We start from the raw sequence: 16,142 nt of genomic DNA on the forward strand, positions 1-16,142 counted from the left end.
GAGTCTCCCAACCTGCTCTCTACCTTCTGGGTCTCCCCACTGCAGTCCAACTTCATTGCCCCTGAATCAGTTCTCTTAAATATGACCTTGATCTTGACACTGCTCTTCCTCCAAAAGCTTCAGTAGATTCCTATCTCCTACTAAATAGTGCCTTTAGCCTGACACTCAAAATCTTTAACAATCAGTTCTTATATACAGCATAGCTTCCCTGGCTTCTAAGGCCTTTGGGGAATCCAGTAATTCAGTAAAACTAAGCCTTCTTGCCCTTTGCCTCCCAAGTTTTTGTTCATGCCTTTCTTTCTATTCTTGTTCTACCACTGTATCTGCATGATATCCAGTTGCCTTTCAAAGCTCAACTCATATCTTCTCTATGAAGTCTTCAGAATACGTTTAAGTTTCTGTAGGCAGAGGAAAAGGTGAATGGGCATAGACCTGGGTTTGGAGTATTAACTCTGCCTTTTCCTAGTTGTGTGAACTAAGCAAGGTACTTAATTTCCTTGAGCTTTAGTTTCCTCATTTTTATGTGAAATGTGCATAATAACAATCACCTTAGAGAGGGGTTGTGCACTGCATTGTCATGGTTATTATTCTCTCCTGATCCCATATCAAAATGTGTTAACCTTTTTCTGAGCTAGATCTGTGCTGTCCAATACAGAAAGCACTAGTCATGTGGCTTTTTAAATTGAAATAGATTAAAACCAAATTAAATTGTAAATTATTTCCAGAGTCACATTAGCCACATTTGGAGCACTCAGTAGCTACACATGACTAGTGACTACCTTACTGGACAGTGCAGAATTATCGAACGTTTCCATCATTCACACGAAGTTATGTTGTTATATTGGACGGTACGGCTCCCAGTACTTAATAGCACTCATATAGCACTTAGAATATATTGCCTTGGATTGTCATTATTTATTTACTATCTTAACTCACCTACTAAATTGTAAAATTATATAAGGAATTATGTGATCAAGTGTTACATATATTTATCTCCCACAGTGCCTTACACCAAGTAAGTACTTAGCAAATATGTAGTGAGTGAATAAAGGAATAAGTATCTGATTGATTTCTGTGTTCATATTATGAAATGGAAAGAAGCAATTAGAGCTGGAAGGGACCAAATTGCTTAAATAACTGTTTCCAATCTTGCAGGTACAAGAATTCTTGAAAGGCATGTGTTCTTTGTGCTACACCTAGAAGTTGGGTATACTTAGCTCCATATAAACTAGACACATATTTTTTTTACTATAAACTATAAACGAACCATGTATATGTAGTATGCTTCATTTAGGGTGCCTAGTTGTAATCAACAGAAACCAATTCTAGCAGTTTAGGTGGAAAAGATATTTGCTAAAGGATATTGGATAGGTCACAGAATCTTGAGGAAGATTGGAGATCCTGTGCCAGAGGTTAGGAACGTTGTCCCAAAACATACTGCGGAACTAATCCTAGCGAACTAATGCCGCTGCTTGGCGCAGATAACACAGCTTACACTATTGTCAACCTTCGATGTTGAATCACTACGTACTGTTATAGGACCTTCCTGGAAATTCTATATTGCGGCCAGCATCCTCATTAAAATGGGAGCCTGTGGCGTCTCAGCTTCTTTGCTTCTCTAGCTTCAGATTCAAAGTTTGGGGTAGTAGTGTCTAATCCTCAGTAGCAGAACCTCAGTCATTGTTCATGCCCTATCTGCCAGGCAGGCTGGAAAAATGATACCCCCAAATTTTAGCATCTACAATTGAAGGATGGGTTTTTTTTTTCTCATACATAGGAAAAGGGTTCAAATGCTAGTGACCCAAACCATTGAGAAATATCGACTTAGTAATATAAAATAATTACCAGGGGAAAACCCCTTAAACTTAGCCTAATTACCTATTTTTAATATTTTTAAATACTACTTTGCTATTGGGTTATTTTCCTCTTTGCTTGATAACCATAAGCAAATAGGAAAAGGGGGAAAAATCTATGAAAGAAGCCTGAGGTAAAGACTATGGTTCTCTTACTTTTAACTTTTTCTATAGATTTGGCTACCCAAATATCCATGCAAACTCTTATTTTCCATACAGATCATAGTCGGTCTCTCCCTCTAGAAAGACAACCTTAAAATGCCATTCATTTACTGCATGCAAATTGAAATCTAGGATGTTTGAATGATGTGTAGCTGTCTTCCTTATATCCAGATGGGGCTTTCCATGTTATAGTGACCTGTAAACCTAAAGGTAAGTCATCTGTTTACAATACATTCAATTTAAACGGTAGAGTAGCAACAGGATAATGAAAATCAAAATTCTCATATAGAAGAGAGAATAGGAAATACAAAGCAATGAATTGTCCACAAGAGTGATCAAATCCCACTTGGAAGGAATGGCAAAGATTGACAGTACAATACGTTCCTTGGTTTATTTATCTGGCAACCTTGGTTCTGTTTTCTGGAAAAGTATTTCTTTGTCTTTATTCTTCATTGACCACAAAGATTTGCATTGAAAAGGAGACTGTATAGTATTCATTGCCTGCTTCTTGCTAGTGCACATTGGGAAACTCAGTAGTTACCTTAAGAGTTGAACAGACTTGGGGCGCCTGGGTGGCTCAGTCGGTTGAGCGTCCAACTTCAGCTCAGGTCATGATCTCGCGGTCTGTGAGTTCGAGCCCTGCGTCAGGCTCTGTGCTGACAGCTCAGAGCCTGGAGCCTGTTTCAGATTCTGTGTCTCCCTCTCTCTCTCTGCCCGCCCCCCCCCCCCCCCACTCATGCTCTCTCTCTCTCTCTCTCTCTCTCTCTGTCAAAAATAAATAAACATTTAAAAAGTTTTTTGTTTTTTTTTTTAAAAAGAGTTGAACAGACTTTTCCAACTGGGCTTAGTTTTTCAAAAGTTCAATAGCTGTACAGTCTGTTTAATTCCAGTCAGTTTCAAGTATGAGTAACTTTAACCAAACACCTCATTTGACAAAGATTTTAAGCCTTAAGATTCTGTTCTTTTAGTTTGTAGCCTCTGTGCTCTGCCCACTTCCTTTGCTGTCAGTTTAATGGCATCTACCTTGATGTCATCTGAAAACAATGGGTTTGTGCTCTTCCCGTAAGCAGCCTGAGGTGATCTCTGAAAATGGTTCGCTATTCACTTGACCCGGAAAACCCGACAAAATCATGCAAATCAAGAGGTTCAAATCTTCGTGTTCACTTTAAGAACACACGGGAAACTGCCCAGGCCATCAAGGGTATGCATATCCAAAAAGCCACCAAGTATCTGAAAGATGTCACTTTGCAGAAGCAATGTGTGCCATTCCGACGCTACAATGGTGGAGTTGGTAGGTGTGCCCAGGCCAAACAGTGGGGCTGGACACAGGGTCGGTGGCCCAAAAAGAGTGCCGAATTTTTACTGCACATGCTTAAAAATGCAGAGAATAATGCTGAACTTAAGGGTTTAGATGTAGATTCTCTGGTCATTAAGCACATCCAGGTGAACAAAGCCCCCAAAATGCGGCGTAGAACTTACAGGGCTCATGGTCGGATTAACCCATACATGAGCTCTCCCTGCCACATTGAGATGATCCTTACTGAAAAAGAGCAGATTGTTCCTAAACCAGAAGAGGAGGTTGCACAGAAGAAAAAGATATCCCAGAAGAAACTGAAGAAACAAAAACTTATGGCCCGGGAGTAAATTCTGCATGAAATACATGCAAATAAAAGTAAAAACAGAAAAAAAAAAAAAAAAAGAAAGAAAGAAAACAATGGGTTTGTGTGGGAAGGCAACGCCTTAATCCATTTTGGCCAGCAGTCCCTCTCAGCTTTCGAATGGCAAGACCCCACTTATTTATACATAATTTTCTTACTGCAAGTTTAGAATGATTTCACATTATTCCAGTTTTCAAAAAAAGATTTGTATGGCATTTTATAATTTTCGAAACTGTCACATAGATTATCGTATCAGATCTTTATTCATCACTTCTCGGGCCTATTTCTGGGCCGTGTTCTATTTCATTGATCTACTTATCTATTCTTCCACCAATACAATATTGTCTTGATTTCTGTAGTCTTGAAATTTGATGGTGTCAGCCTCCAACTTTATTCTTTGTTTTTAATATTATATTGACCTTTCTGGGTCTTTTGCCTCTCCATAATAAACTTAAGAATCAGTTTGTCAGCATCTACAAAATAACTTGCTGGCACTTTAATTGGGATTGCATTGGATCTATATATCAATTTGAGAAGAACTAACATCTTAACAATATTAAGCTTTCATATCCACAAACATGGAATATCTTTCCATTTATTTAGTTCTTTGATTTAATTCATCAGAGTTTTGTAGTTTTCTTCATATTATACCTAACATTTTATTTTTTTATATGCTAATATACATGATATTGGTTTTTTTATTTCAAATTCTGTTTAGTCATTGCTGGGATATAGGAAAGAAACTGACTTTTGTATATTAACCTTGTGTTTTACAACTTTGCTATAATTATTAGTCTAGGAGTTTTTATATCTATTTTTTCAGATTTTCTGCATAAACATTATACTTATCTGTGAGCAAAAACAGTTTTATTTCTTCCTTCTTAATCTGTATAATTTGTATTTCTTTTTTTTTCTTTTAACTTTTTTTTTTTTTTTTGTGGTCTTATTGCATTAGTTAGAATTTCCAGTATGCTGTTGAAAAGGAGTTAGAGAAAGAACATACTTGCCTTGTATTGAATCTTGGTGGGAGAGCTTTGAGTTTCTCACTATTAAATTTGTTGTTGGCTTTAAATTTTTTATAGAGCTTTTTTATCAACTTGAGAAAGCTCTATTCCTAGATTACTGAGTTTTTATCATGAATGCATGTTGGATTTTGTCAGATGCTTTTCTGGGTCTACTGATATGATCATGGGCTTTTTCTTTTCTAACGTGTTTGTGTGATATATAACATTAAATAATTTGTGAATACCGAACCAGCATTGCATAACTGAGATAAATCCGACTTCATCATTTGACTTGCTAATATTTTGTTGAAGGTTTTGAGTCTGTTTTCCTGGGAGATATTGGTCTGCAGTTTTTGTTCTTATAATAGCCCCTTTGTTTTACAGATGAGGATCAAGACACAAAAGAGTCAAGGTCCTTTTTAACTTCGCAAATCCATAATTTTTCACTCTATATTTAATACTATTTGCTGTGGCGTCATTTGATGAAATCTCCACTTTTTGCTATGGATAGATCCAAAGTGACATGTTGAGAGATAGAAATGCAAATGTATATAATAAGGAATAGCTATTTCTGACACATTTGTTTGAATTTTATCATAAGTATACTTTTTTTTCATCTTTATGGTAATTTTTTAAAGTTCTTAATTTTGATTCCAGTATGGTTAGCACAGAGTGAGTGTTATATTAGTTTCAAGTGCACAATGTAGTGATCCAACAGTTCTATGCATGACTCAATGCTCGTCCTAAGTGTACTCTTTAATCCCCATCACCCCCACCCACCTCCCCTCTGGTAACCATCAGTGTGTTCTCTATAGCTAAGAGTCTGTTGTTGGGTTTTTGTTTTTTTCTTTTTCTTTTTTTGTTTTTTTGGTTTTTTTTGGGTTTTTTGCCATCACGTTCATGAAGTCAGAATTTAGCAATAAATTAACATTTTCCCATTTTTCTTTTTTTTTTTTTTTTTTTAAATTTTTTTTTCAACGTTTATTTATTTATTTTTGGGACAGAGAGAGACAGAGCATGAACGGGGGAGGGACAGAGAGAGAGGGAGACACAGAATCGGAAACAGGCTCCAGGCTCCGAGCCATCAGCCCAGAGCCTGACGCGGGGCTCGAACTCACGGACCGCGAGATCGTGACCTGGCTGAAGTCGGACGCTTAACCTACTGCGCCACCCAGGCGCCCCTCCCATTTTTCATAATAAAACAACAAAGCATGAATTGGTCTGAATCTCAACAATGTTCATAAAACAGTTTATTTTAAGTTTATTTGGACATGCAGTGAGAACATGAGATGAGGTTTCAAGTCACTGGTTACCGTGGAATCAGAAATTAGTGTCCAAAATACTAAAATTTTTTTTTTTAACGTTTATTTATTTTTGAGACAGAGAGAGACAGAGCATGAATTGGGGAAGGGCAGAGAGAGGGAGACACAGAATCCGAAACAGGCCCTGGGCTCTGAGCTGTCAGCACAGAGCCCGAGGCAGGGCTTGAACTCATGGACCGCGAGATCATGACCCGAGCCGAAGTCGGCCGCCTAACCGACTGAGCCACCCAGGCGCCCCCCAAAATACTAAATAAGATGGAAGGCAGGCTGCTTTGAGAAATAAGCATAGGCTTTGACATTGCTAGGGTTTGGGTTCAAGTGTAACATGTGTCACTTGCTAGCTGTGTAACTTAGGCAGTTTCCTCAAAAAGAAAATGATCGTGATAATAACCACCAGGTAACACTCTTATGAGGACTAGAAGCAGGTAGATTTTACATCCAAACATCTCCACATACAAGTAAGTCAAGACACAATAGCTCTTTCTTTCCTTCCTTTCATGTGAATTTAGTAATTGAATTTTTCCCAACTTTTATTGTGAAATATTTTAAACATTCAAAAAGAGCATAGTAAAGTGAATGATTGACCAATTTTTCTTTGACTTTATCTTCCGGTCTCTTCCCTGCTTCCCTTTCTCTCTCTCTCATGCACACACAGTATGCATTTTTGCTGAGTATTTGAGAGCAAGATAAGATAAGCATGTATCTCCTAATTTAAAAAAACTACATAAACAATAAAATTAACAAAAAAATCTCTATCATCTAATGTCTCTTCCTAATGCAGTTTTTTCAGTTATCCCCAAATTGCATTTTATGTCTTTTTGTTATATTTTTTCTTCAATGCAGGATCTAGTCAAGGCTCATTCATTGCATTTGATTGTTAGGTAGAATCTTAAACAGTACTTTTACCTGTTGTTGTTTTTTTTTCCATGATACTAACTATTGAAGAATCCAGACAAAGTTGTCTTATAGAATATCTAACAATCTGGATTTGTTTGATTGTTATCTCTATTCCCTGTCTTCCCTGTTAACTGGACATTAGATCTAGAGGCATGGTTAGTTTCGGTTTAAATGTCACAGGTGAGGGGGCACCTGGGTGGCTCAGGCTCAAGTCAGTTAAGCACTCGACTCTTGGTTTTGGCTTAGGTCATGATCTCACAGTTCATGAGTTTGAGCCCCACAGGGGGCTCCGCACTGACAGTGCAGAACCTGCTTGGGATTCTCTCCCTCTCCCTGTCTCTCTGCACCCCTCACTCGTGCTCTCACTCTCTCTCTCTCTCTCTCTCTCTCTCAAAATAAGTAAATGAAAACTTAAAAATTTTTAAAAATAAAATAAAATAAATTAATGTCACAGGTGACATAAACTTTATACATCCATCAGTAGACACATAATAAGTTTTCTGACTCTTAGGTATGCTCATTTTGATCACTTGGTTTAGAGATGACTGCCACTTTCCTTCTAGGGAGGAGGAGATATCTTTCCCTTTATAATTACTAAATAATCTCTGAGGTAATACTTTGGTGCCATGTGAATATCCTATTTCCCCAAAACCTTTCATCAAATGATTTTACTTATTTATTTTTTAATTTTTTAAATGTTTATTTCTTTTAGAGAGAGAGAGAGGGAGACAAAGTGCAAGTAAGGGAGGGTCAGAGAGAGACACACACACACAGAATCTGAAACAGGCTCCAGGCTCTGGGCTGTCAGCATAGAGCCCAATGCCGGGCTCGAACTCACAGACTGTGAGATCGTGACCTGAGCCAAGTTGGATGCTTAACTGACTAAGCCAGTCGGGTGTCCCTCATCAAATGATTTTAACATCCAGTACTGATCCTTGCCTGAATCATTACCTCAGGAATAGTAATTTTTTTTAATGTTTTTATTTATTTGGGAGAGAGAGAGAGAGAGAGAGAGAGAGAGAGAGAGAGAGAGAGAACGAACCAGCAGGGGAGGGGCAGAGAGAGAGGGAGACACAAAATCCAAAGCAGGCTCCAGGCTTTGAGCTGTGTCAGCACAGAGCCCGACTCGGGGCTCAAACTCACCAACCGTGAGATCATGACCTGAGCTGAAGTCAGACACTTAACTGACTGAGCCACCTGGGCACCCTGGGAATACTGATTTTAATTTAATTCTTATCTGAAAGACAGCTGAGCTTTTTAAATAAACTATTTAAAAATATGTATATTAACTTAGTCTCTTTACATTATGCCATATGGTATAAATTAATTTAGTATTGATAATTTTCATACACTTATTATTTACTGATGGCATGAAATATTTTTCTATTTTTCTATAGATGAGCATTTTCAACTTATTCATTGTTTTTTAAATAAAAATAAGTGGTTTCATTAATGGTATATTTATACTATGGTGAATTCTAGTACTGCATATTAATTTCACATGCAAAGAGCAAACTAAAATGAGTTACAGATGAAAAAGGATGTCAGAAATTAGAGACATCAAAAATCTGTCTCTATGAGGAGACGAAGGAGATACGATGACAAAATATAATGTGACATGGATTAGAAAAAAAAATTTAGATTAAAAACCAAGGGGATCTCAGTAAAGCATAGATTTTAGTCAATAGCCATGTATCAGTATTAGTTCATTAATTATGACAAATGTACCATAGCCATGTAAGATGTTAATAATAGGGAAAAATAGGTGTAGAGTATACTGGAATTTTCTGTACCATTGTACCAATTTTCCTGTAAATCTAAAGCTATTCTAAAATTAGAAGTTTATTAAAAATTATATTAATGTTTTTAAAATATGAATCTGAAGTTTAAGAGCAATGATTAAAATTTCTTTAGGCATACTAATAAGATAGAAGCGATGAAAGCAGTTATAAAAAAAAATACCAAATGCAGAGTTTTAATTAAGAGGACTGTATTCAAAGTGATAAATATTTAAATGATGCTGAAAAAAGGAAAAAATTACAAAACTTAGAACCCATTAGTTTCAAGAGAATGGAATACTGTGTTATGGCTAGTGTCTGTGTATCTCCTAGAATTAGTTAGGTTATGCTGTGATAACAAATGACTCAGAATTATCAGTGGCTTAACTCAAAGAATTCATGTCTCACTCCTTCTGCATGTCCATTGAGTGCCATACGTGTGGCTGTGCTCAGGGACCCAGGCCAGTGGAGGTGCCTGTTGCTATCTGCTTCCACATAGAAGAGGGGGGACATGGTGACTCTCGCTTCAGCTGTTGAAGCTTCTGCCCTGAAGTTACAAGGGCCAGTTTTGCCCGCATCTCACTGGGCTTAGCAAGTCACATGACCACACCTAACTTCGGAGGGGGGGGGGGGAAGGTGAATATATTCAAACAGACCTAATGTCTATTGTAATTGTGTCTCCTGTTTGTCGCTCACTGTATTGTAGCTATTGACTCCCCAACTGTCGTGATAGTTACGACAAAGCTGTTGGAACAAACGGATTTGTGGCAAACTCTGAAGCAATCTTAGAAATCAACTGCTACTTTCTGTTAATTTCTATTATTTTGATTGTTGATGCAGATCCTGGTTTAGCTCAGAAGAAATGATCAGATATTTGCGCCTGTTTTGTTGAGATTTTCAGAGGTTTGAATTGCATGTATTATAGTAAGAAGCCCTGACAAACATAAGTACACAGCTTTTATATGCAATTATAGTACTACTCATGAGTATCCCAGAATTGGAAGTCCTGCAGGTCAAACAGGTAAATAAATCTACCTCCTTCATGTTTTGATATATAATCTGCAGATGGGAAGTTATGTCCACAGGGGCCACCATAGAAGTGGGAGGGAGTGCTGGAGTTGATTCTTAAACTTGAAAGTTGGAGGAGTTGGAGGGATTAGGTGGAATAAAGTTCCATTTGAAAATCTTCTACTAAAGGGAAACTAGCTGCTCTGGACCTCCGTTTTCTTATCGCTACAATAAAGGGGTACATAAACCACAAAGGTACACTGGATTCCTGAGACAGCTTCTGAAATTCTATGTATCGATAATTTTAGAAATTCTGATTTTTAATGCATTTTTATATTCTCTAAATGTGATGCAAATGGCTTCCCTAAATTATACTCACTCTGGGAAATGGTAATGTTTAATAAAATGCAAAATCAGTGCCTTATTAACTCAACGCACATAAATTGTGGCCAAAACTAAAATTAAAGTCAGTTTTTAGAAAATACCAACCTCTCCCACCTGTTTCTGTAAATCGTTTCCCACACTAATTGTCAGGAAAATCCTGACTCTACAGTAACCCTGCCTGCAAACAGGAGATGAGACCTTCCAAGGGCTAGGAAGCAGGAATGGGTTCTGTGGACACAAGATTTGGAAAGAAGCCCCCATAACACTAAGTTCGGCGTTTCATTTTGAGCCTCATCTGGGGGCTTAGGAAAGTTTCCAAATCAGTAGCAGGGGGGACCTTTAGTCACTCAAAGAGTTTTCAGATATTATTAGGGGAAACTGACCCTTTGTTGTTTATTTAATCAAGTGGCTTTCTTTGAATACACAGGGTGCCAAGTGAATGAGTCATCAGACTAAGCAGAACAGAATAACAAGGACACCTCCTGTGTTCGGCTTTCTGCCTGTGATGTTTGGCAATTCAAGAACTTGGTTTTTACCTGCAGGCATCTTCTGCAAATGCACTATGGTTCAAAATACCTACCAGAGTGGTTTTAAGGGCTCTACCCCAATATAATCAGGGCCTTGGTCCTATAGTTTGCTATCTGAGTATTTTTTTTTAATTTTTTTTAAACGTTTATTTATTTTTGAGACAGAGAGAGACAGAGCATGAACAGGGAAGGGTCAGAGAGAGAGGAAGACACAGAATCCGAAGCAGGCTCCAGGCTCTGAGCTGTCAGCACAGAGCCCGACGCGGGGCTTGAACTCACGGACCGTGAGATCATGACCTGAGCCGAAGTCGGATGCTTAACCGACTGAGCCACCCAGGCGCCCCTACTATCTGAGTATTTTTAAACATCCAAACATAGGCACATATCTTATATGTATATATGTATATGTATGTAATGTGTATATACACACACACGTATGTATATCTTTAAAAACATTTTTTAATCATGGCTGTTGAGTTCCTATGCATAATTTCAGTTGGTCCACTCCTATGGTCACAATAGGTAATTTTTATAGAGCTTGCCAGTTAGAAGAAAATGTATCTAAAAAATCACCTATTGCTGCCTAACGGTTTTCACAAATTGAACAGCTTAACACAACACTCATGTATTAATTAATTAGTTAATTCATTAATTAAGTAGTTCATTTGTCAGTTCATTAGTTCTGTAAGCCACATATGTGGGATGACATGGCTGGGTTTTCTGCTTAGGATATCACATGGCTGGGGCGCCTGGGTGGCTCAGTCGGTTAAGCGGCTGACTTCGGCTCAGGTCATGATCTCGCGGTCCGTGAGTTCGAGCCCCGCGTTGGGCTCTGTGCTGACAGCTCAGAGTCTGGAGCCTGCTTCAGATTCTGTGTCTCCCTCTCTCTGACCCTCCCCCATTCATGCTCTGTCTCTCTCTGTCTCAAAAATAAATAAACGTTAAAAAAAATTTAAAGAAAATAAAGGGATATCACATGGCTGAAGTCAGGTGTTTGCTGTGCTGAGTTATTGTCTGGAGGCTCTGGGGGAAAACTGCTTTCGGAGACATTCAAGTTGTTGGCCAAATCCAGTTACTTGCAGTTGGAGGCCGAGGTCTCCGTGTTCTTCCTGCCTCACAGCAGCTAGAGGCTGCTCACAGGTTCTTTCCACACGATCCCCTCCATCTTGAACCAAAAAGGTGCACTGAATCCTTCGTGTTTCAGATCTCTCACTGACTCTTCTGGAATTAGCCAAAGAAAGCACTCTGCTTTTAAAAAGGTTCATGTGGGTGTCTTAGGCCCACTCAGATAATTTCCCTATCTTTTTTTTTTTAAATTCTTTTTAATGTTTATTTATTTTTGAGAGAGACAGAGACAGAGTGTGAACTGTCTGGGGAGGGGCAGAGAGAAGAGGGAGACACAGAATCGGAAGCAGGCTCCAGGCTCCGAACTGTCAGCACAGAGCCCGACGCAGGGCTCGAACTCACAGACCACGAGATCATGACCTGAGCGGAAGTCGGATGTTTAACCGACTGAGCCACTCAGGTGCCCCTAATCTCCCTATCTTTAGATCAACTGATTAGTAACCTTAATTACATCTGCAAAGTCCATTTTGCTGTATAAAGTAACATAATCATGGGTCCATCTTAGAGTTCTGGCTACTACACTGACTTCATGTAGACACCAAATCCTCTGTTATCCAGATTCAGTTTTTAGGTTGGCTGACATGACAAAGCTTTTGGAGCATTAAATGTGAATCACCATGATCAATCGTATTTAGGCTAAATTACTTTCATTGTGAATGTGATGCAAAGGATTTGTAATACTGAAAAATACATTTACTTTTTAAATAAGTCTATTGTGTATCAGACATAAAGAGCTACTATAAACGCTCAGTGTATTGCATAGAATTCTTTGATTCCATCAGATGACAATAAGTCACATTATCTCCTTAATGTATGCTGTTAATCATGGTCTTGGTCATAGACTAATGACACAAACTTATAGACTTTATAGCTAAAAGAGAGCAGAAATAATCTGTCACCCCCTGCCCCCATTCCTTGCCATTTTCATAAATGAGGAACCAGAGACTCAGGGAATATGACTCAGAGAAAACCAGAGTCAGCTAGTTAGTGGTAGAGATTGGCCTGGAAAACATGTTTTCTGATTCCCTACCTGGTAGTCTTAGTAACGACAGTACCATTAATTGAAGATTTTCCGTGTATCAAGCACTTTCCTAAGCACTTTAAATATATTATTTTTCTTATTTTCACAAAAATCCTATGAGGTAGGCATTATTGTCTCTGCCATTAGACAGGTTGAGAAAACTGAGTCAGAGGGAGTAAGTAACTTGCTCGATGTCACCCAGCTTGTATGTGGTTAGGTGGGGGTTCAAAGAGAACCAGTCTGACCCCAGGGCCTGACCCCTTGAGCGTGCCCCACTCTTTCCACCTCACCAGCTGCCTCTAACAGGGCCTTCCATGCAGGCTACCCATTGGCTGTATTCTGATAACAAATCAGCAAAAAGCAGAGAATCGGGAGTCAGGGAACTGTGTATAAACTTTAGTTCTGTCACCTTGTGTAAGCTGCCAGGGCCCATGGACGCTGTGTCTGTAAAATGGGGACTGTTAGAGTTGTTCTACAGAGAATGCAGGTAAAAAGCAGTCTGTAAACATGAGGATTACACTCTCATTGTATTGTTCTTTGACAAATGATCGCTGGTCCTCATCAACCTGGAATAGCAGGTTTTCAAGTTACTCTTATTGTGGTGGAGACCGATATCAAAAGGCTGTGTCCTTTAGGAATCTCATTTCCTTTGAAAGCCGGGTTCCTGTACATATCCTCATTCCACGTTTCCAGCTTCACTGAAGGGGTACGTCTCACTTGGAGGTGATGTATCTTACGGATGCCACACGGAGAGGCCAGGATCCTAGCCCTTGGCTGGGCTCTTGAACAACAGCCTGGCACCTTCCGTGACTCCAGTTTACCCCTGGACAGAATTATATGACTTTTAGGTGTAGCCATTTGGGGATCATTGTCAAATGGTCATAAATATTAAATGTATGAGTACCAAGAGTCTCTTCCTCATCCCTACTCTTTCTTAAAAAACATTTTCCCTTTTTTGTGTATATGTGCATTTTTGCTCTACTATTTGAAAGCAAGTTTCAGACAGTAGAACATTTCAGGTCTAAATACTTCCTCATATATCTATAATGATAAGGAAATTTTTATAATACATGCCCTTATTATTAGGAAAATTAACTATTTTCCTATCCTGTCTAATATCCAATTCATGTTCAGATTTTCCCTATTTGTCCTTAAATTGCTTTTAGAATGTTTTGCTTTTAGTATTTCTTGTTTTATTTTTTCCCAAAAAGAAGTCAAAATATACTCATAGCATTTAATGGTTCTATCTCTGTGATATTTTAAAATCTGGACCAATTCCCTGGCCTTGTTAGTTTGTTTATTTTAATGATGTTAACTTTTTTTTCCCCCACGATATTAACTTTTTAAAGAGACTAAGCCAATTCTCTTGAACAAAACCCCATGTTCTGGGTTTGTCTAATTTTTTTTTTATTGTATCATTTATCTTTTACTCTATCCTCTGTGTTTTTGAAAGCTATAAATTGGTTCCAAAGACCTGATTAGAAACAGGTTGTGTATTTTTGTCTGGAATAACTCGATAGGTGGTACGAGGTACTAGGTATGTTATATCAGGAGGTACATTATGATTGTCCCACTATGAGCGCTACTAAGTTTGATCACTTAATTAGGATGGTGATACGTGTCTGGTTTCCCAGTTTTAAAGTACGTGTTTACCTTTAACAAGTAGAACTAAACTATGAAATGATTTTGGGTGGGGGCGCTAATGCGAATATCCTTTCATCTAATGCTGTTAGCATCCATTGATGTGCTTTATCTGAATCATTTATTGCTTTGGAGGTTGCAAATTGGTCATGTAAAATTTTTATCAGTCCTTTTATATTTATTAACTAACATGTCTCTGTAAAGAAGAGACTTCCCTCATCAGTAAGAAGGGATGCTTTAGAATGTCTTATAGTTCATATCAGTACAACATGTTTACCATGGATTTTCTAAAATATCAGCCTTGGATTACGGAACTGAGTTGTAGATCGGTCATAGTTGATATGTGATATAAACTTTTTAGAGCATTTTGATGTACATTAAGATTGAAAGTGGAGAATAGATGAAGTTGAAAGCAGTGTTTCAAAATGGTGAGCAAATATTCTAAGAGGCGTGGTGAGAGAAATTTCAAGAAGTTACAGTCAATATCAGCAAATGTTTATTGATCTAAAATGAAATTACGAATAGAGGCACTAAAAGAGCTTATCGTCCCCCAAAATCTAATGGTATGCATGGTCAGTGTAGATATATATTTAGTCCTGACAAGAAGTAAATTAATGCAAATAGTTTGGACCGTCACCCTGTTGCCCCACCTTTAGTAATCTCTCCACTACACATTCCTACCACTGCTCTTCAACATGCTTTGGTTATTTGTGCCATCCCTTAACTGCCCATGGTCATTCCTTTCTTCATGCCTTTGTCCATGCCCTTCCCTTGGCCCCAAACACTTCCTTCTTGCCTCTTAGGTCCCAGTGTGCCCGTCTCTCAAGCCCAGCTAAAATCCCACTCTGTCTGTGAAGCTCCTTCCTCCCTGACCTCTCCAAATCACTAGCACACTCTGTCACATCTGTGGTCCCTGACTCAGTTTCCTGTTTGGTCTTCCAATTGGCCGCTCTAAGTAAGTCTCATATTCAAGCTGTTGAAGATGCCTGAGGACATGACTACCCATGACTCCAAATTAGAAAGTTCTTTTCACCTGGTATTGCTGGGGGCGGTGGGGGGGGGGGGGTTGTGTTCCCTTTCAGAGTCTCTGAAAGTTACCAACAGATGGGAAACTATTATCAGAGAGGCTGTCTCCCTTATTTGGCTTTCTTTGCCCTCTACTATCGATCACTCTACAAAATCAGGTTTTTGTATGAAAGTGAAGGCTGGAATTGAGGTTAACCCATGACCTATTCTTTGGAAATAAAGTCAAGCCCTAATCATTTCACTATGATCAAAAGAAAGGAAAGGAAAGGAAAAAAAGACAGGTATAACTCAACCTTGCTTTTAAATACTACGGATGAAAACAAAGCTTATTTTGTTTTCCTTTGGTTGAAACTTTATGTTCCTCTTGTTACCGATTTGAACACTGCTTTAGACGGAAACAAAACAACAGTATTTTTTTAGTGGCAGTATTTTGTGCTTCTTGAAGACTTTTTAGAATATCTTCATCCCACTCAACCAGACACTGTTTCAAATACCTTTTCTCTCTGTCTCCTTAATGAGAGCACTTTGTGTTTTACGCAGTTCTTTCCACCTGAGGACCTTCACCACGTTGGCTGCTTATGATTTGCTACCAGATGGTGGTGGCACAACTGTCATGCCTCTTGTCTTCTGTCTGTGCAGAAGCCGGCGGTAAAAAGCTCCGGAGCACCGTCCAGCGAAGTACAGAAACGGGCCTGGCTGTGGAAATGAGGAACTGGATGACTCGGCAGGCGAGCCG

General features: G+C 38.7%; 2 protein-coding genes across 51 annotated transcripts in view; both read left to right on the forward strand.

Annotated features, from left to right (window-relative positions):
• RIMS2 (regulating synaptic membrane exocytosis 2) overlaps positions 1 to 16,142 on the forward strand; it is a 612,947-nt gene that overhangs the window by 585,461 nt on the left and 11,344 nt on the right. For all 50 annotated transcript variants that reach the window (XM_058698768.1, XM_058698770.1, XM_058698807.1 and 47 more), the window contains one exon: positions 16,046 to 16,142. This exon is cut by the window's right edge and continues 45 nt beyond it. In XM_058698768.1, coding sequence (XP_058554751.1) covers positions 16,046 to 16,142 — 97 coding nt within the window. The remainder of the gene's footprint in view (positions 1 to 16,045) is intronic.
• Positions 3,072 to 3,672, forward strand: LOC131494415 (large ribosomal subunit protein uL22-like). Its single transcript, XM_058698808.1, has one exon. It carries the CDS (start codon positions 3,105 to 3,107, stop codon positions 3,657 to 3,659), a length of 555 nt encoding a protein of 184 aa, XP_058554791.1. The 5' UTR covers positions 3,072 to 3,104; the 3' UTR covers positions 3,660 to 3,672.

This window comes from Neofelis nebulosa, chromosome 14 (genome assembly GCF_028018385.1).
Source record: "Neofelis nebulosa isolate mNeoNeb1 chromosome 14, mNeoNeb1.pri, whole genome shotgun sequence".
Taxonomy (NCBI): domain Eukaryota; kingdom Metazoa; phylum Chordata; class Mammalia; order Carnivora; family Felidae; genus Neofelis; species Neofelis nebulosa.

What these genes read in the sequence shown, in the direction of transcription:
- LOC131494415 (XM_058698808.1), top strand. Translation starts at nt 3,105, where the DNA reads ATGGTTCGCTATTCACTTGACCCGGAAAACCCGACAAAATCATGCAAA.